Raw genomic sequence first — 21,182 nt, 5'->3', positions numbered from 1 at the left:
TAGTTTGTATTTTTTCTAAAGTCTAGTTTTTTATTTTTATTTCAGTTAACTAAAATGTTGTTGTTTTTTTACACCTACTATTAGTTTTTAGTTTAGTTTTAGTTAAATATAATAACATTGGGAGGAAGATGGGAAAGAGTTCTCTTCAAAGGTTGACATACTAATTGGCATCTTTTCACCACTATGAAGTGAAACAGTGAAGACTCACTGCTTCCGAGAAACAAACAGTTTGACACCTAACCCCCACAGAAAACCTAAATTGTCTCTGTATCAATCTTCTCATCTAGCGAATGAGCATATTTCCTAAAACATTTAACTATTATTTAGTTTCTGACAGCACAGTTTTTACAACAACACCAACAACACATTTCTTTTCTATACTTTGGGTGTGGTGTACTTTAATTTCAGAGTTCACTCAAAGCACTAGTGCTAAACCAAAAGCTGTTCTTACCTGTAGACAGAGTCATAAACAGGATCAGAGCTCCGTAAAGCTGCATCATGAACAGAGAGAAACACAGATTGTTAATCAGCCAAGTGAGAGAGGTACTGGAGAGAAGCCTTCTGAATCTTTCAGCCCAACTACTCAGTCTTTTCTCAGAACTTGAACATTTGCATTTCCTCACAAAGACTCCTCCCCAGTGACGTTGGTCCAAAAGTGACCCCATTATCCCTGAGGCAGCCATATAGCCTGTTTTTTCAGAACTTAGTTTTGTTTTTGTATTTTAAGTTATTTGGCCGTTAAGATCATCTTTGGTAGCAGAAAAAAACCTGGTGAATATGCTTTGTGCAATAAATTCTAATCTGTGTTTTCCACCTCTTGTTTCTAGACAAAAAAAGCCCTTTCACTTCCTCCTTTTGTTCCGAAAATACATGATGTAAAAAAACACCTCCTTATGTGCTTTCTATCAGATACAGTCAGGACCAGCCCAGACCAGTAAGAACAATAAAGTGGAAATATGATACTGAACGTTTAAGCCAAATGTGAAAGTTGGGAAGTGTCATCAGTTTGGCACACTGCAGGAATGAAATTTGAGTAAGGCCCTATTGGTTGTATGGGCTCGATAAAAGCAGTGTTTTTCACATCAATTTCAGCTTGTGTCCCTATGGGGTGCCGTTTGTAAAGCAGCTCACGCTGAAAATAGAAATTAGATTTTACATTTAACATTTAGGTGTAACATTTAATATTTGGATTTAACTATTTAAAATATCTCTAAGTTGACAAATATTGTTGTAAATGTGCAAAAAAGTGACCCTCAAAAATTCATACCAGTTTTTTAAACATTGTTTGAAGCTAAATGTGACAAAATGTTGCTGTTATTTTCAACGTGAGCTGCTTTACAAACGGCACCCCATAGTGTCCCCCTCTAATAATAATCTGATATCTTGATGATTTGATGCTATAAAATGTTTTATTGATTAGTGGATCTGAGACATTTTAGTATGTAGGCCTAAATAAAAAAGCTATTGGACTCTTCTTCTCAGCAGTATGAGTTACCTTTAACATCTGACTTGCTCATGGGAAAGAGAACTTATTTATCTGATATCAAGAATTTGTTTCTAGAATATAAAATAATAATCATGTCTTGATTATTTTCCACTGGACTATGGCGCAATAATATCAGAGGAAGTTTATCAAGGAAGTATGTTTTTCTTAAATTTAAATAATGGTCCTCACAGTTTTAGTTTTCTGCACATCAGGTGGTGCACATTGTTATTTCTAGAAGTACAGAAAACATGGGACCGGAAGTAACTTTGTAGATTTCAAAATAAAAGCGTAACAAGATGACGTAACTAGAGATAAAAAGTGTTCAAGTTCAAATGCAGGTACAATTGTACAAAAATTGTGCAAAAAAACACAACATAGAAGTAAGTATAAGCATCTAAATGTACTTTGAGTATCAAAAGTAAAAGTACTTATTATCAATAATGACCCATTTCAGAATTTTAAATGTTATGTTGTTACGTTATAAATATTGATACATTAAAAGGCTTAGTTATGTCACATATAGTGAGCATAACTAATGTTGTTGCTGGTAAAAGTGGAGCTAATTTTAACTATTACACAGCTGTGTAGTTTAATTTAAACACTATATGATAAATTTATTAGTTGATTGTTGTTGAATCTTTGTTAAATTTTGTATTAATCTGAATCTGTAAAAGTAGCTAGACAAATAAATACAATGTTTCCCTCTGAAATGTAAATACTCAAGTAAAAGTAACCCGAAACTGTAATTAAGTAGTACAGCAATTGAGTACATTTACTTTGCTCTATCACTGCTCTACACTTCAAACTACTTCACATAATATCTGGTGGTTAGTACATTTTACAAGGTCACTCACGCATTATTCATTTGAGGCATCATTTTTATCTGTACGAGAGCTGATAGCTAAGTAAGTCTCATAAAATGAAAAAAAAAAAAAGTTTCACTTTGAAGAAACGTAACCGGAAACCTTCTCATAGTCTGATTGGTTTGACGCTGCGTGCGTCATTTACGCGCCTGTGTGATCTCAGCTCATGCGCCGCTGTGTTTTGAAAAGCCGGGCAGCTAAAGCCTCTCGCTGCACCGTACAGCTTCGCATGCAGATTTCTAAACATGTTTCCATGATGTATCTTATATGAGGGCAAAGTAAAACATGCCAAAGTCTCTGAAGAAGTCCTGCACCAGCCAGACCTCCATTAGCAGGTACTTCGGCGGGCTGAGCAGCAGCAGTGTGTCTCAGAGTAGGATTAAAGGAAAACCTGCAAGCAAGGTGTGGTGTACTTTTACATTTAACACACACACACACACACACACACACACACACAGATCACATATGCATAACGTAATGCTAATGTATGAAGTGAAACTGCTTTTGTCCTGTAGCAGAAACTTTCCCCTCACGATGATGATTTGGGTTTGCCAACAAAACGAGCCAAACTGTCTCCACAAGACCAGCAGATGGAGGATTTGGACTGCGAGCCTGCTTCCTGTCAGAGCATTAAAGGTGACTGTGTGTGTGTGTGTGTGTGTGTGTGTGTACCTTGCACAGAAAAAAATACATCAGTTTTCTTCTCAAATGTCACGCAGGTCCCCCTTCACCCTCTTCAATTATCACCTTTCTAAAAGCATCACACTTCTCCAAACAGCATGGAGACGAGGGCAGGAACAAATTCTGAGTGCAGTACATTTGGTGTTTTCTTCTATGGGTTTATACACATAATAATCCTACTTTTTCTGTATAATCTCTTCAGAGACGACACTAACATCGAGCCGAGGGGGCCTCTGCTCCTCCACCTTGGAGAAGCTGAAAGGCTTCTCCTGCTGGGCCGAGCCCAGTGCCGGGCGCAGTGACACCCAGAGGGCAGACGGTGTTAACAGCAAAATCTGTGACCCAGGAAGCAGCATTCGTCCTCTTCTGGACGTTACAGATCAACTTCAACAGTCGGAGGAGGAGTGTGAGGATGAAGAGGAAGAGGTCAACGACAAGAAGAGTTCAGGGCTGGCGGCTAAAAAACAGGTGCCCGGAAAAAATGTCGACTCCATCACATCACTGTCAGATTCTGTTTTAGGCAGGGACCCAAGCATGAATGTGTAATCTCTCATAAGGGCGAGTTTCTGCCTTGCTGAGGTGTCCGTTTCAGCCTCTTAGGAGCCGACTTTTATAGAGGAAGGCAAGCAAAAAGTAATTTTCCAATGATGAGTTTGAGTTGTGTAAATAAATACTTCTGTTTGACATTATATCCCCGAAATATCGACACAATAATGATTATTGTAATTGGAGTAAAGCCCATTTTATGCCAGTGATATAATGATAATGCAATGTACTGGGTCATATTTGAGCTTGACCACATATCTGTAGGGGAAGAGTAAAAGAAGATGTCAGTTTATCTCTGGTTGAAGTCACAGAGAGCAGGCGACAAGAGGAGAGAAGCAGCGTGACCAGAAATGACAGCAAAACGTCTCAGCACAGTTTCATTCCAGTTCATTTGGCTTAGGTGATAAATGCTTATAGTGGGAGTGTTCTTATGTAAACAAATACAACAGGCACTATTGAGGTCATGTCCTTATATTGTATGATAAGTTTATAATGTAATTATTGTGACCGGCCTATGCCCAATATATGTTTGTTGGAAAGTAACGAGAAGTTCATGTATATGTTTGAGGTGTCTGTGTACTGTGCTGTGGTCACAACAAAACACATTTTAGGGATCTCTTAGAAATATAGTTATTTGTTTATGTACATTATGACAATATTGGCCAGTATCAGTCATCAATATGGCTGTTGGCCAGTATATATATATGTATACAGTATTTGTTTGGCTGTAGACAACAATAAACAAAAGATGGGTTATAGGAAAGAGAGAACTGAAACCTTTGAATGAGGAACTGTTGCTACTGAAAGGCTATCTTTGTTTTTTTTTCTTTTGCAGGACTTCCGCTTGTCTCAATTTGCTAAGTCAGGAGGAGGAGGAGGAAGAGGAGGAGGAAGAGGAGGAGGAGGAGGAGGAAGGGGTGCAGAGCTGAGTCCTCCGTCAGACTCTAGTGTCCCCTCTAAACGTTCAAAGAGTGTGTACACTCCTCTGGAACAGCAGGTCATCCAGCTGAAACAGCAGCACCAGGATGCGTTATTGGCTGTGGAGTGTGGTTACAAGTACAGGTTCTTTGGAGAGGATGCAGAGGTGAGAACTGAAAAGCATCTGTGTTAATGACACAGAAGGGAAATTAACAGTTTAAATCCAAAATATATCAATTATGTTGCTGTATGAAGGTCATGGGTATCTCACTTCATAATGAAATTGATACGTCCAGTCAGTGTTTTTGTCATTTTCAAGTGTGTCCTCTCCTCCTCTCTCTTTAACTTTTTGCTAAAGGCTTTCATTTATGTCCTACATTTTATTGCTCTATACTAGGGCTGCAATCTAAATACTATCAAGATCACAATGTGGCCAAATGAAATAAACAAATCACCAAAGTTTAATTGTATTGATGAAGGTAAAATGTTTGAATGTTGTTTGGTACAGACCCCAACAAATGTTCACAGCATCAAGATTTTAACTGTTTCTTTTAGTACAAATCAAAATTGTATGTAAAAATTATAATTCCCATTAATTATGAATCATTGTAAAACCGCAATATGATTTAGTTCCTATTGTGCAGCCTTACTCTCTACACTTTATTCTAAATTAAAATATTATGTGCATTACTTACAGTTGTTCTTTGTGTGTGTGAACAGATCGCTGCAAAGGAGCTGAATATCTTCTGTCATCTGGATCATAACTTCATGACGTGCAGCATCCCCACACACCGTTTGTTTGTCCACGTCAGACGGTTGGTGTCTCATGGACACAAGGTATGAAATGTATCTTGCGTATGAGTATTGTTTGTATTAAGAAGCTGTTGAGAGCCACGTTGTTTCTTTGTCTCTACATTATTATGTTTCATTGCCAGGTTGGTGTGGTCAAGCAGACAGAGACGTCTGCGATCAAGGCCTCAGGGACCAATAGGAACGCTCTGTTCACTCGTCAGCTCAGTGCTCTGTACACCAAGTCCACTCTGGTGGGAGAGGGTATCCTAAAATACTGTTAGTGTGTGTGTGTGTGTGTGTGTGTGTGTGTGTGTGTGTGTGTGTGTGTGTGTGTGTGTGTGTGTGTGTGTGTGTGTGTGTCTGTGTGTGTGTCTGTGTGTGTGTGTGTGTGTGTGTGTGTCTGTGTCTGTGTGAGCGTGAGAAGTGGTGTCCTTGACAGCTTGCTAAGATGTGAACCCGGTCTGCAGACTGAGGGATGTGGAGGAGGGGGCTTGTGGTGATCTGGTGTCGGACCCTCCTGACAGCTTCCTGCTGTGTATCAGTGAGAACTGGGACAAACTGAAGAAGCAGCTCACTGTCGGGCTGGTGGTGAGTCTGATGAGTACTCATTCATAACGACTAAAGATGCTTTCAGGCTACTTGGGTTGTTCAGTTTTAAGCAGATTAATAGTTATAGTTCACAACATTACATCTCAGCTTGTTTGCCAATACACATAAAGGAGTTGTTTTGATGTAACTGATTGATAAGTGTCAGTTTATTTGAATGTTATCTCAGTTCTGTTTCGCTCTCTGGTTAATGAGGTGAGACAATCTCATCTGTTGAGAAGAATTGGGTGATTATAACCGTGAGATAATGACAATTTGGCAGCGGTCAGAGATGTGTTGGGCATTTAATCCACTGGATCAGCTGGAAACACATATTCCCATCTGGTTTTTATATTATATATAATTTTCACTAACACATTTACATAAAATGTAGCAAATCATGATATGCATGTTTAACAATGTCAAGAAATTACATATGCTTTAATAGATGATTGTATACATATAACCAAACACTGATATGGAGCATAAAGTTATGCTAGAGTAACTAAATTACTTACATCTCACCTTCTCACTGTTTTTCTAAAGAGCCTCAACTGAAATCTTATTTCCCATCATGCTGGCCTACTTTATCTTTTTTATGGTGCAGTTACAACGAGGTAGAGCTTGTACTTGTTTGAGATAATCTGATTTAGAGGAGAAGCATGTCCATGTGAAATGGAATGACCCACTTAAAAAAAAAAAAGAGGAACAATCAGTTTGCCGTACCTAATATGAGCAACGTGACGGCATTATTTCATAGAGACATAGCATTGCCCCTGAAAAGCAACCTAATTCTATGCATGTGTTTTTGTATGTAGGCGGTTCAGCCCAGCACAGGAGACGTGTTACTGGACTGTTTCCCTGATGGTCCGTCCCGTTCTGAGGTAGAGGGTCGTGTCCTAAAGATCAACCCTGTGGAGATCCTGGTTCCCTCTGACCTCTCAGAGCAAACCCAGAAACTCCTACAGAGCATCGCCAATGCCAGGTAATGTGCTCTCAGGCCACCAGGGGGCAATCTGTACCTATTTACGGCTTATAAGTGTGTTCGAGAGAGAGTGTGTGTGTGTCTGTGTGTGTGTGTGTCTGTGTGTGTCTGTGTGTGTGGGTTTGGGTTTGGGTTTGGGTTTGTGAGTTTATTCTGAGGGATTTCATTTTTGAGAGGTTTGGATTTCACCCGGCAGGTAGACAGTTGTTTGTGTGAGGAGCACTCAGGGGTTCAATCTTTTATAATACTTGTTTTACATTGGAAAACATTTGTATGGTGATGTATTGAGTTTCTTTCATTAGTTAAATGTGTAAATTAGTTATAAATGTTCAAAGAAAGTTAAGTTAATAAAAGTTGGCTGGAGGCCACAGCAGAGTTTAGTGTTGATAAATTAATTTGTGAGCCTCTAGAACCTTTTAATAAGAAAAAAAGTCCATTGCTATTTTTCCAAACTGTAGCGGGTGGGAAGTCCAGTGGAACAAACTATAGATATATACAGAGTATAAAACCCTATCCTGGTTTTATAAAGTACATAAAATTTACAAAATAACAGTTAGTAGATACTCTTACTTAAAGTTTTATGCTAATATTAGCAACGCATGACAAAATAAAGTCTAGGTATAATGTTACTTAGGATAAAGTAAACACTTTAGCTGTTAAAATGCAAGCAGTTAAAGGGTAGATTCACCGTTTTTTATGCCCGTTCTCTGTATGTTTTGCAGCCGCCCTAGTTTGTCGTTAGCGGTTGGAAGGGCAATCTGCAACTATACCACTGTGCCACTAAAACCTACACAATGGACCTTTTTTAAAAGATTCTTTTGTAATGTGCTTTCAGTGTCAACTCAAGTGATATTTTATTTATGTAGCCCAGAATTACAGATCATAATGTGTCAGGGAGCTTTTACAATTTGTACAGTGTACAACACTCTCTGTCCTTAGACCCTTGATTGAGATAAAGAAAAACTCCACCACAAAGCCTTTAACAATGGAAAAAAATAGTAGATTATAAAGTGTATGTGAAGAATATGGATCCAGGAGGACACTGAACAACTTAAAGTGTCACCAAGTGGGACCTAATGTTTATATGAGTACCTAACTACGTTGTGAACCTATCTGAGTATTCACAGCTGAGGTTTGAATGATTATATCATTTAGCAGCAGTCATCTCAGTGTTTAGCTCATCATAAGCACAGGAGGGAGTCATCAACTTTTATATTTAACAAGCTTCAACTGAGTCTCTGATGCGAAAGCGGACTTCCATTTAATCCATCCGGGCTGCTGCATGAACCCCGAGATCGAGGAGAATGAAGCAGTTTGTCTTTTGTTCATCGGCTGACTAACAGTGTGGACAGCGACAGGGACGTCAAACTGATGTATTCCAGACACCTGTTGCCTCCCATCGTTCCACCATTCAGCTCATCTTTGCTGAAAGTCTGCACCCAGCATGTTCACACCAGTGGGGACGGGTTCCTCTGGAGGCTGCCTGTGATTGCATTATGCTGTGAAAATGAAACTAGCGAGTGGGAGGGAGTGGAGTGCATTTGATTAGAAGGGGATGGTTGGATAAATGGGAGGTATGTCTGCTGCTTTCTGCCTTTCTTTGACTCCTGCATTATGTGCATTTCTCATATTTCACCTCTTCTTTTATGCCTCCGCCCTGGCACCAGCCGTAGCCATAGGCTTTATGTTTTCGGTCTGTCCCATTCTTGAGAATGCGATTTCTTAGGAACGCCTTGTGGGAACTCTTCACATTTGGCAACGTCCACTTGCACCTTAAGGATGAACTGATTCGAATTTGGTGTCCAAAGGTCACAAAACATGTTTCTGTCCATAATTCAAGAATGAATATGCTAATTATGACAACATTTCACACAAATGTCCAATAGGGTGAAATGGTGAATTTATGACATTTAATATCCAACAGGTCAATGATCACTTTCATATGACATCAGGAACAGAAGGGATATTGTGATATTTCACATTTGGTCAGATCCTGAATTGGGTGCTCACTTTGAAGCTGTTGTTATTGTATAGATCTTCTGTGCTGCCGGGTTGCAGGTGTGTGTGCGGGTGTGTGCGTGTGCACATATGTGTGGCACCCATGTTGTAGAACATGTAGCTTCTTTGCAGCCACCCATTTGAAGCATTGTCTGCTGTCATGGCTACAACTGTGTATGCTATCAAAATCACCTTTATTGGCCAAGCATGTGAACACAAACAAAGGATTTGACAAAATATTTGCGACATCCTTTGTCTTGAGATTGCCATTAATGGGCAAAATGGAAGAAACCTCAAGAAGAGCAACAGAGGACGGATCACTCTCCCAGGATGGACAGACACCCATGTTCCATTTGCAAAATAGACCAACATAACCATATAAAATCACGAAGTAAAGATTACAAGCACCAAACACAGCCTTTACTCCACCATCGAGAAGAAGGAGAAGCAACGTTCAAGCACATCATTCACACGGTTAGTAAAAAGAAACTAAGTACTAGTAACACTAGTACTTGACTGGTTGGAGGAGGCATACAACCGAGAGGCAGTAATTCTAGTTCACCTTTTTTAAATTCCAGTAGCTATTTTCTTTCCGTTTTCATTTTCTTTTTCTCAGTTTAAATTTGATTCTGGAAGATGTGGGTAATTTGTATTCATTCTTCTCTTTCTTTCTCCCTCCACCGCTTCCTTTTTGTAGCCGTCCGTATTGTGTGATTATTGCGACCTGTAAAGGCCAGTCCAATTATTGTGTTTGAACAGCACCGCTCTCTAGCGTTGTGCTCATCAGAGACTAGACTCTTCTCAATTTGCAGCCCGTATCGTACAAATACAGGGCAGCTTCGTCTGTTCAGCTCAGACAGAACATTTATCAAACATGATACTTAGCTATGCTGGGCCCATTATAGATCACCAATATGGGCGACCTCCTGAGATATTCTTCTAGGTGATTTGTTCTTTTTTTTTTCTCGATCATGATTCATCAGAGTTGCGTAAATGATTATGAAATGGATGTGGTGGATATAAGCATTGACATTACAGTAATGTCTCTTCAAATACAAACGCAAGACCCACCCAGGTGAATATTTAAAACAAGGGATTTTTGTGGCTGCTGACGTTAGCTCAACAGTCTGTGTCTCTGGAGTGGGCTGACGAGACGGGCCCCCTGGCAACAGGATTTATGTGTGTCCATGGAGCGGCAGGTAATGAGTCCCTGGGAGGTTGGTAGTAGCTAGGTGCCGTTTTAGTTGCTTTACTCATCCACAGCCTGGAGTCATGAGTCAGGATCAGAGCAGTGAAGGGGATTAGAGCAACTGAAAAGCTCAGTGGCTGACGCTGTCAACACAAATGTTCTCGCTTTCTCGCCTTTTCCACAGATTTTAAGTCAGTGACTGACACTGTAAAGTTAATATTACATCCTGGGTACATGGTAGGACAGCAGCCATGTATTAGGGTTGATCCACTCAAGCACGCTCACACATGAACACACACACACACACACACACACACACACACACACACCCAGAAGACGTGTATTTTGTATATGTGTGTGTGAGCTTTGTATTCACCCTGCAACAATAGATTCTAATCGAGGTCCTTAATCTGTTGTGCACATTAACCTCTGATCTCTGGGCTGCAACATCTCTGACTTAACCTTTAGCTATCTCTGCTTTTGATTGATTATTACCGTCACAGTGCTCTGAACATTAAAAAAAACAAAAACTCATTGCCAAAGAAGTGATGCGTCACTTCTTTGAGTGAAGCGCCCACCCCTTTACATCTGCAGTGACGAAACTAAACCTGAATTTAAAAAAAAAGGACTCATATCCTCTCACTTGCTGCCACTCCAATATGATGGAGTTTAATTTGTAGTGCTCACAGTATTGAAAAACTGCGTTTGAAAACACTAACAGCATCATCTCCGTCCAGAAACATCATGAACAGTGTTTGTTGCATATGTGGATTGTCCACAGTGACTGGGGTGGTTTTGGAAAGACACACTACTACAAATGGTTTGGGCCAGTTTGTGGCTCTGTGGATGGCAGTGTACTTTGGTTGAGCACTTTGGTCCAGAATTAAATATCTCAACAACTATTGGATATATTGCCACAAAATTTTGTGCTGACATTTTTGCTCCCCAGGGGATGAATTCTAATACTTTGGTGATCCCCTGACTTTTCATCTAACACCATCATCAGGTCATCATACATTTATCTCAAAACACTGTTGTGCATAAGTACTACCTGATATGGCTGTAACTGTGGACTCTGGTTTGAATATAATTTTTCAATTCCGTGAGCAAAAAAACTAATTTCCATTCACCTTCACTGTACAGCGGAAATCAAAGCCATCTGCACAGTAGATTCAAGAGCTGAGAATATGTTTTTTTATTTATTTTTATAAATATAAGTTAACTAACCCTTTAATGTAAGCTGGAGTAATGTGCATAACTCAAACCTCTGGTCAGCGGTTTGCACAAACCTGAACCAGTGTCCAGCTTTGTAGTTTCCTGTGAACCTCAAACAAGACTGAGACTTCCTAAACCCAAGTTCACAAAGCTGGGTCCTGTCCGGGTTTTGCAGAAATGCTACACTGCACCCTTCTGTCCCTGGATCAATCCCAGCAATTGTCGCTGTTCTCGTAAACCTCATAATATGGTTGAATTGACTGGTTAAATGATTAATGGTTGTAGTTGCACTGCTGGCACAATATGCGGTCTATTGATCACTTTTATACAATCTTCGCTCCCAGTTCGACCAGTAGCTGAAGTGAAAGATGATGATTTGTCTCTGTGTGTGTGTGTGTGTATAAGCATTACAGTAGGAAACGGAATAAAGAAAATGCTCCAGCACTGCGTCCACAGCCACGTGTTTACCTTGGTTTCCCTGGCAACAACAGAGCGAACAAAGCAACTGAGTCCTTGAAAGCAGCAATGCTGAGAGAGTGAATGGAGCAATAGGGAGATGCGATGGCACAACAGAGGGCTGCAGGGAAAGTGTGTGTGTGTGTGTGTGTGTGTGTGTGTGTGTGTGTGTGTGTGTGTGTGTGTGTGTGTGCGTGAGATTAGAGTCTAACTGAACTAAAGGACGGCTGGAACATGCAGTGCTGCTATGTCTCACAGACAGGAAGATGATCAGATATCGGATGTTGTGTTTCCTTCACTAGCACCACTGACCTCTTGAATCAATGCTGTCATGTTGTTCCCCTCCAGTGCTCAGGCTGATGACCGAGTGAGAGTTGAAAAGAGGGACAGCGCTCTGTTTGAGTTCGCCTCTGCGATGAGCACAGTCACCGAGTTCTACTGCCACGCCCAGGAGAAAGGTGTGTTTGTTTGTGTCAGTTACTCATATACTGTCATTGAGACCACAACAGCCCTTCAGCTGTAAAGCACTGCAGGTGTCTGAGGTGTGGGCCTGTGAGCCGCGGGTGTGTTTTACGTGTGAAAATGTAGCATGTTTTGTCTGTCTGTGTCCTCCAGGCTCTCACTCTCTGTCGAGTGTGGCATCCTTGGAGAGCCCAGTGATCTGCTGTCTGGGGCCGCTCATCCAGTACCTCCAAGAATTCAACTTAGAAAGAGTTCTTAGGAGTGAAAGGTACATGCAAACAAATATACACACACTTAGCAACACAAGCTGTGAGCATAATTATCCAGTGTTCTCAAGGCTCATTGAAATTCTCCTGGGATAATGTGAGATTTTATGCATTGCAGGAATATACCGCAATGTATTTTAAAACTTATTTTAAAATGTGCCCCTTGTACAACATTTACTAGCCAGACAGGGAGAACAGCTTTCTGTTCTGTCTGTGATTTGAGTTGAAATAAATTTGATCCTGCAGCTGAATTTGAATATGATTTTGTGCTCCATGCAGCTCGTTCCGGCGTCTGTCCTGTGCGTCAGAGGGTATGATCCTCAGTGCCGCCACCCTCAGGAACCTGGAAATTCTCAACAATCAGGTAAAAGCACATCTCAGCTGGCAGTCATGGAAACTGATCAAGCATAATGAAGGTGTGAGGTGTGTCTGGATGATAAATGGTTTACACTGCGCCATACTACACCATCCTCCTGTGTATACTTATTGCTAAACAGAAACATCTGCACTTTGTCTTTGGCCTGGTGAAGAAAACTCAGATTTCTTTAATTACTTTGGCTAGAATCAGAACTGTTGAGTCTTTTTATCCACAAGTCAAAGCAAGGCTCAAGTGTGTGAAGCGAAGTAGACCCCTGTTTATTGTTCCAGGTGAATGTCTGTGCTTTCAAGTCAAGTAGTTGAAGGAGTTAAGTTAAGCTCTGTTTTCAACTCTTTAACCGCCAAATGCTCCACTATGTTCATCTGCTAATTGCTAACTGTGTGTGTTGTCTGTTGTTTGATGCTGAGCAGTAGAGTACATGGGATTTTAGAGCTTTTTGCTGAAACGAGCTGCCTGTTGTGGCCAAAAACGATGCTCTGAGAGCAGCGAGAATGAACCAAAACAGTAAAGTTGTGGGCCAGACAGCTAAACAATGAGCTGAATCTCTCTATAAATCTTCATAAAGCCAAGGGGAGCTGCAGGTTCAGGTGATAATTCTCTGTAGGTTCATCACCACGAGCGCTTTCATTTGATTGTCCTTTGATACATTTGTTTTTACAAAAATATTGAGCTGTTTAAGTGAATTCTCAATTTAATGCTCAATCCTCATTTTTGTGTCTTATGTCTGACTTAAGACCAAGAGCAAGGTCGAGGGAGACCGCTGAACAGAGGTGCATGTCAGTGACAGTTAAAAAGCTTGAACATGTTTGTTACATTCACCTCAGTTTAAAAAAAAAAAAAAGAAAAAGCCTGGGGTATAGACAGACTGACCTGCTTTACTTGAGTATTCCGTTTTTGGCAAGCTTTCACCACATAACAGTGTTGACAGCCAGCCAACTAGAAATGTCACACAGCGTACCAGGTAGATAGACTCCTTCCAGTGCTAATACCTTTTTAGAAAAGTCCAGACTGTTCAGTCTTCCTCTACATCTTGTGGAAATCGGTATACAGCCATGGGTGCACAGGGGACTGTAAAAATTTAATGGGTGAGTTAAATTGTCGTTCCTCAGATCAGAAGAAAATGTTCAGTGACTAGTTAGGCTTGCGTGGGTGATGGCTCAAAAGTTCAGCACGACTCCGCTGCCGTGGCATGTGTGTCACACATGGAGTTCAGGCTCAGTTCAAGCCTCCTCACCTGACTGCTTGTGGCTTCCATCACCTGCTCACCTTACATGTCTTACATCATAATGTTTTTCTCTTCCTGAAATTTGTCTCATCCGAATGATGCACGTGTGTAAGCTGTGTTTGTGTGTTCTTTCGATGACAGACAGATGGTGGTGTGAAGGGCAGTCTGCTGTGGGTGTTGGACCACACTCGCACTCCGTTTGGGCGGAGACTGATGAGGAAGTGGGTGAGCCAGCCCCTCACAGACCAGCAGTGAGTACAGGACCTCTGATGAAGCTTGACTGTCAGTGCTGAACTGTAATGATCCACCTTCTTTCTCTAATCTTATCATTCAGTTTCACAGTGCCACAAAATACATCTGAACACCAGGAGTTTATTTGCTTTGTGAGGCTATCTGGATCACAGAACCATGATGAGGGCTCTTTCTTGCCCTGAATTAAGCCTCTCAGTCAGTGCTTATGGCGCCATATGGTATGACTGCAAGAAAAGGGAAAGATTCCAGTGTTTATGATTTGCAAGCATTCACTGGACAACTCAGGACAGTTGTGTAAGCATTAGAAATACTGTGCATTGACAATTCAACATTATATTCATTAAATCTGGGTTTAATTACCTGGAACAACAGACTATATTAATGTTTCCCAGAGATTTGAATCGGTGGTCCGAGACAGACGTTTGCGATGCGAGTGCACCGGTAGCTTCTGTGTGCATCGGATACAACTGCCGGCTAAACGCGCAATGTATCTTTCTTTGCGTGTCTGCATCGGTAAAACCCATGGTTACATCGATTATTACATATTTTATCTCCTCTGCACCCGTGTTTTCGAGGCGCCTTGAACGCACCATCACATCTTTTTGCACGGTGTCGCAGACGCAGTTAGTTAGTAAACAGAAAAAATGGAGGGAAGCGACACAGCAGGTGAAGAGGACATATTAATCGTACCTTGGACGACACACAAGTCCAAAGACCTCTAGTTGATATACCTCAGTGTGAGTGATGTTTACAGTTGCTGTGGCTGTCAGTCAATAGTTAAATTTTTTTACACTTACATTTGTAAGCAGTTGCAATTGTTCTGTTATATTGTTGAATAAATCTCAATGATTTCTGCTGTCACTACTCAGTTAGCCAACTAGAAGAGTGTCAGCTCAAGCACATCAGTCTGGCAGGCAGTAGTATGGACATTGCACTATGATAAAGTTATTTGCACAATGCACATTGTTGGGAAGTTTTATAAGTGTTTTGTAAAACATTGTGAAAAGGACTGTTTGTTTTGTTTTTTTATTAAGAGGCCGAAAAGAAATTGCCCGAATACAATAAATTTAGTGTAGCAGATAATGAGATTAAAAAAAAAAAAGTTTTGTTTATGATTTAGTGTTTATTAGGAATAAAACAATCCTCTGTCTGTACTATATTGAATTGCATCATCTTTTTAAGTTGGATTTATTGGTTTGCTTTAAAGAAAACAATCAAGTATCAAATACATTAGAAACCAGATGTGGGCTTGTGTTGAATCGTTTTGAATTGCATCATGAATCGTATTGAACCGAATCGCATTGTATAAAGTCAAATCGTTGTCAAATCATTAATGAATCGCATCGCATCGTGAACAGAGGTGAATCGTATCGCATCGTATCGGCAGGGGGCTCCACTGTATCGTTAATGTATCGCTGGCAGTGTATCGAGATGTGTATCGAATCGGCCTCAGTGGTGGGGATTCACATCCCTACTTTAGAGGGCACATCACTGTCACAAATACAATGTACAGTGCCCATTTTCTTTTTTTGATGCTTGACTTTGTATTTTGAAAGAAATCCTCCAATGTCACACAAATAAGTCAGTGTTGTTAGAGAGGACATAAGGAGCCCGCAATGTGAACTTATTTTTCACCCAGCAGAGCACCTCTTTTCAGAAACACTGCAGGGTGAAAACGCATAAAAAGTGTTCTGGAGGCGACCTCTTTACATAAAAATGCTGAAACTGACTCACAGCACTTCTGCTACAAACAACCTCTCAGTTTTAATATCGCAGTACTATTCCTGTTCTCTTCTCTGCAGTGTAATTTTATTATCCATATATTGATATTGTGTGTGTGTGTGTGTGTGTGTGTGTGTCTGTGTGTCTGTGTGTGTGTGTGTGTGTCTGTGTGTGTGTGACCCTCTCCCTCCCACAGTGCAGGGATTATAGCTGTGTATTTGGCTCTCCTCTCAGATTATACAGATAGCTCCTCTACAGAATTTCAACATCAATAAAACCCAGATTACACGAGGCACGTTAATTCCAAGATACACAGTGCCGCAGCACATGACACAAACATTGTCCATTTTATTACATAACTAAGCTTGACTTTATCTGCTGTTTTTTTTTTTTCTTTCCAGATGTTTAAGCTCTCAGAATAAATGTGTACTCTTTGTGTTTTCAATAGAATGCATTTGTACAAGTTTTAAAGACTTTATACTTTAAACTTTCATGTTTCAGGCAGCCACATTATGAAAAGTACTCAAATGTTTCTTAGCTATTTTTTTCCTAATCCATCACCAGAAACACTTATTTCATAGATGGTCGATTGAGTTTTTCAGGCTACTGTCAAACCTCAGCACATCACAGAATTTATGAAGAAGCTAATCAGTGGCAATTCAGCAGTTATTTGTTCTCACTTCAAAGCATCTCTCTGGAAAAGCTTTCAATCAAGGGCGATACAGCTCTCCAGGTGACACATTTCCTTTGCTGATGACTGGGATTGAAGATTTGCTTTAATTTCACTTCCTTCTTTCATCTTCTTCCATGAACCCACAGGTCTATCTCAGAGAGACAGGATGCTGTGCAGGAGATCCTGGAGTCAGACTCTCTCACTTTAAATTCTATCAGATCTCTGCTGTCACATTTGCCCGACCTGGAGAGAGGCATCTGCTGCATATACCATAAAAAGGTAAAAAAAAAGAAAGAAAGTAAAATGGGACACACATAGATGCACACGTCTCTGGACGCTAGGATAATATCTTTTTTTTAACAACCATGGTGTTATTATTGTTGAGTTTTCTGTCAGTTATCATAACATTTCACTCTGTGGGTGTAGTGACGCAGTTAAAAACAGTAAGAAATGGTTCAAACTACAAAAATCTTACAGGTGGTAAAGAAACAGACCTCCTGTCCTTGCTGTTTTGCATAAAAATGAAAACCAAGACAATTTCCTCTCTCTCTGTTTCTCTCACCCCCTTTTCTCTCTCTCTGTCTCTTTTTTATGGCGTGCTTCTTGATTAACAAAAGGGAGCAGTCACCTCAGTGGCACTTACCTGATTGTCTGACACAATCTCATTTCCTAACGGACTCATTTTTAAAATGTCAGAAGGCTTCATCCCACGTGTGTGTGTGTGTGTGTGTGTGTGTGTGTGTGTGTGTGCGCGTGTGTGTTGTACAGAGATGAGAGAGGCACTCTGGTCTGAGCCTGATGTCTTGTTTCATGTTCAACTTCCTGACTCCTTCATATATTGTTAAAAGAAAAAAATGATCAAATGTCACACACACACACACACACACACACACACACACACACACACACACACACACACACACAGGGGCCTTAATTGTCATTTTGCCCATCTGTAGATAAATGGGCCTGTGTGTAATGGCCTGTGTCTCTATGGCTCCATTGACATAATGGGAGGGAGGGCATGCTTATGGTCTCCAGTCACTTTCTATTTGGGTTCATAAAAGAGCATCATGGGGGCAGCTGACATCGGGGACCATTAAGGCTGCAGCACGTGATTGATACCATAAACCATTGTCACCGTGACTTTCATTAACCTTTCATGACTTGCTACCATACTATGACATCACTAATGGCAATATGAAGTCAATATAATCGACAATATCGCCTCTCTTCAGAGTTGTTTCCATGCAGAGCATTGATTAATCATTCATTTAAATGATCACCAGTTCTATTTTTAAATCTGCCGCAGTGATCATGAGGAAACGTACAACGGTAGCTGGTTTAGTATTGGATTACAGACAGCTATGTTTCTTATATTGTGGATCATGAGCAATTACCATAAGAGCTTTTACACAAAATAAAATATATTAAATGAGCCAGAGTACCTTCATAGAAACATATCAATAAACGAAGTTCTGAATAAGTCTTGTATCGGCATTTTGATGATATTTTTCCCTCATATGTGATGCAGTAAAGCAACTGTGATGTTTTATTTCCTTGCTGCCATATTGTGAAGACTTGCAATTTGTGCTTTTGATAATGGTGGTGTCTCTCAGAGCGTTGGCTGTAATACATGGTGCTCTTTAAGCCTGGCTGTCGTAACCAGTGCAGATGAGATTTAGTGATCCAATCTAGCTGGTTTACAGCATCCCCCTGTAACAAAACACACACACACAAACACACACACACACACACACACACTGGAATACTGAGAACATAATTCGCATTTTGTTGGAGAATAAAGGTTTTTCTTATTATTTCTGGTTCATAAATGGCCATTACTTTCTGATCAGTCTCTGAGATAAACTATATCAAAAGAATCAACCACCTATGGTTCATCAATTATTATGCACATCTTTGTGTATGTTTTCCAGTCTTCCACGCAGGAGTTTTACCTCATTAGTAGCAGTCTTTCTCGTCTGGGGCTTGAACTGCAGGCCTTGCTTCCAGCTATCCAGTCACAGATCAGCTCATCACTGCTCCGAGACCTCTCGTTGGACACTGCTGACCTGCTGGCTCCGGCCCACAGCTTCCTCAAGGTGCTCAATGAAACGGCTGCCAAGTGAGTATCCAGCAGCACGAAAAGGAGGTAGTGTGTTGATTCAGGGAAGAATGTTTTCTACACGAAGTAGTGAATACTGATTTAATATTAAGTAGATTTCATACTCCTGTTGAACGAAGCTTTAAACAAAGCGACTGACACACAACTCAGAATGTTTATAGTCTGAAGATTATTTTTACTATTCATTACAAAAGAATATGGTCAATCAGGTCAGTATTTCAGTGAATTAAATTGCTTGTTGTTGTTGATGCACTCACCCTAGTCTGCAGTGCAGGGCTGCAACTAAAGATTACTTTCATTATGGATAAATCTATAGTTTTTTTTTTTTTTTTTTAAATTAACTGATGAATTGTGTCGTCTATGAAATGTCAGAAAATAATGAAATGCTCATAGCTTAAGGCCGCCAACAGTCTAAACCCCAGAGTTCCTGTTTGCAATGAAGCAGCAAATCTTAACATTTTTGCTTCAAACAGGACTTAAAATGATTACTAATTTCCCCAAACTGTTGTTGATTACGGTTCTGTTGTTCAATTTATCAAAATTTTTTTCAGCACTAGCTGGGGGTTTAGAATAATACAGTTCGTTTTGGGGAAGATTGTCCTGCTAATTAACTTGCCTGTACCCTGTGTTATATGATAGTATCTCAAAATTATGAAAAAAATAAATTGCAGCTGCATATGACTTGCACATCATTTTCTACTGTTTCAATATTCACATTTGAATATCTTGATTTATTAAAGAAATGTAAAATGTATAAATCTCTGTTGATTGAGAAATGATTGTCTCTTTGACTCTTTTGACTCGTCTACAGCTGCATTTCATTCATATCAATGCAAATTTATCTCAGTTTGATTGCTAAACACACAACAAACTAGCAAGTTCACATCAGGCGCCCACGTTCATGTCAATGTTTATGTTAATATCAGAAAAATACACCTCCCTACCAAGAAATTAGGCCTAAAAATATAACATACAAGGCGGTATTGTAAGTAATGCTGTATGCCTGCTGTCCTCATAATGAGCAGTTGGCATGGAGCTCCACAGAGAAGGACTTTCTAGTGACACAGGAATTTGTTTTATTTATTTAGCCTATGTAGCATCAGAAACTGTCCTGTATGTGTGCTGTCATATGTTACCAGAGGCTGTCACATTTTGACTGTTTCTGTGTGTTTGTGGAGGTCGGGAAATAAGACAGAGCTGTTCTCAGATCTGTCCGGCTTCCCGGTGCTGCAGGAAAGGAGGGAGCAGATCCAGACTGTCGTCAATGAGATTCAAGACCACCGCAAAGAAGTCCGACTGATGCTGAAGGCCCCGGCGCTCGACTACACTGCCGTCTCTGGACAGGAGGTACCGTGTGTGTATGTGTTTGAGGCTGAGAGTGAAAGACAGGTGGGAGGAGACTGATGGCCTGATTTGGGTGGAAGACTGAGTCACAGTGATGATCGTGTGTGTGTGCGTGCGTGCGTGTCAGTTTTAATCAAAAGTGTCCGTCTGCTCTCGTCTTATTTATCAAAGTCTTCCTCCTCTGCCCTCAGTTTCTGATTGAGGTGAAGAACTCGCTGTCGTCCACTGTTCCACCTGACTGGGTCAAAATCAGCAGGTGAGTTGCAACACACACACACACACACACACACATGCGCACACAGGCACAGCAGAGACAAACATACAGTCACCAACACTTTTGTAATTTTTTTCCAAAGTGAGTTTCAGTGACGATCTTTTTTTAAATTTGCTCCATGGTGTTAATATCACCTTTGAACTGACTGACATGAATTCTGCATTGAATTTGAATTATTTTTATATTGGTATCATCTGAGATTTAGCCACATAGTTCTGAGGAAAGGTATTGTTCTTCACTGAATAGTGTAATGGGTATCATAATATGTTTCCCCTTTGTCTCTGAAACACTAAATATAGCACATTAGTGATGGAAAAAGTTGGTAATTGTTGATAATATACTGATATTATGTTATATCATGGACATGTAAAATGCATGTTTCTGACTGGTATAAGTAAGTAAGTGTATCTTAAAAATGATCAGTGTAGGACACCACATTTTGTGATCAACTTTTTATTGACTTATTTAAAATAACAGCAACCAAAAAACACAGTTTAAAGGGGAAAACAATCGAACTATATACTACGACATAAACGATCAAAATGCAACAACAATAGTGTGTTTAACTGCAGGTAACCATAGCAACAATACTTGCCTTTAAACAATACTACCAGGTGATTTGGTGATGGAACTCCAAATGGTTTAAATCTGCACCAATCACTATTTATTATATTAACAGTGGATCAAAAGACTGTGTGTAATGTGAAACTCATAGTGACGGAGTATCACCTGACTCTAAAGTTTTCCCC

General features: G+C 40.2%; 1 protein-coding gene across 3 annotated transcripts in view; it reads left to right on the top strand.

Annotated features, from left to right (window-relative positions):
- Positions 1-2,506: 2,506 nt before the first annotated feature.
- The window catches only part of msh3 (mutS homolog 3 (E. coli)), a 46,422-nt gene continuing 27,746 nt past the window's right edge, over positions 2,507-21,182 (top strand). Inside the window, exons 1-16 of one of the 3 annotated variants that reach the window (XM_051423484.1) lie at positions 2,507-2,751; positions 2,868-2,985; positions 3,233-3,498; positions 4,412-4,660; positions 5,215-5,331; positions 5,430-5,547; positions 5,735-5,874; positions 6,690-6,856; positions 12,063-12,172; positions 12,330-12,444; positions 12,722-12,806; positions 14,188-14,297; positions 16,840-16,972; positions 18,628-18,815; positions 19,994-20,162; positions 20,351-20,415. In XM_051423484.1, coding sequence (XP_051279444.1) covers positions 2,635-2,751; positions 2,868-2,985; positions 3,233-3,498; positions 4,412-4,660; positions 5,215-5,331; positions 5,430-5,547; positions 5,735-5,874; positions 6,690-6,856; positions 12,063-12,172; positions 12,330-12,444; positions 12,722-12,806; positions 14,188-14,297; positions 16,840-16,972; positions 18,628-18,815; positions 19,994-20,162; positions 20,351-20,415 — 2,267 coding nt within the window. In that variant the 5' untranslated portion in view covers positions 2,507-2,634. Of the gene's footprint in view, positions 2,752-2,864; positions 2,986-3,232; positions 3,499-4,411; positions 4,661-5,214; positions 5,332-5,429; positions 5,548-5,734; positions 5,875-6,689; positions 6,857-12,062; positions 12,173-12,329; positions 12,445-12,721; positions 12,807-14,187; positions 14,298-16,839; positions 16,973-18,627; positions 18,816-19,993; positions 20,163-20,350; positions 20,416-21,182 lie in introns of all 3 variants that reach the window. The other 2 variants (XM_051423485.1, XM_051423483.1) reach the window with 2 other exon arrangements.

This window comes from Dicentrarchus labrax, unplaced genomic scaffold, assembly GCF_905237075.1.
Source record: "Dicentrarchus labrax unplaced genomic scaffold, dlabrax2021, whole genome shotgun sequence".
Taxonomy (NCBI): domain Eukaryota; kingdom Metazoa; phylum Chordata; class Actinopteri; family Moronidae; genus Dicentrarchus; species Dicentrarchus labrax.
This window is presented reverse-complemented; position numbering and strand designations above follow the sequence as displayed.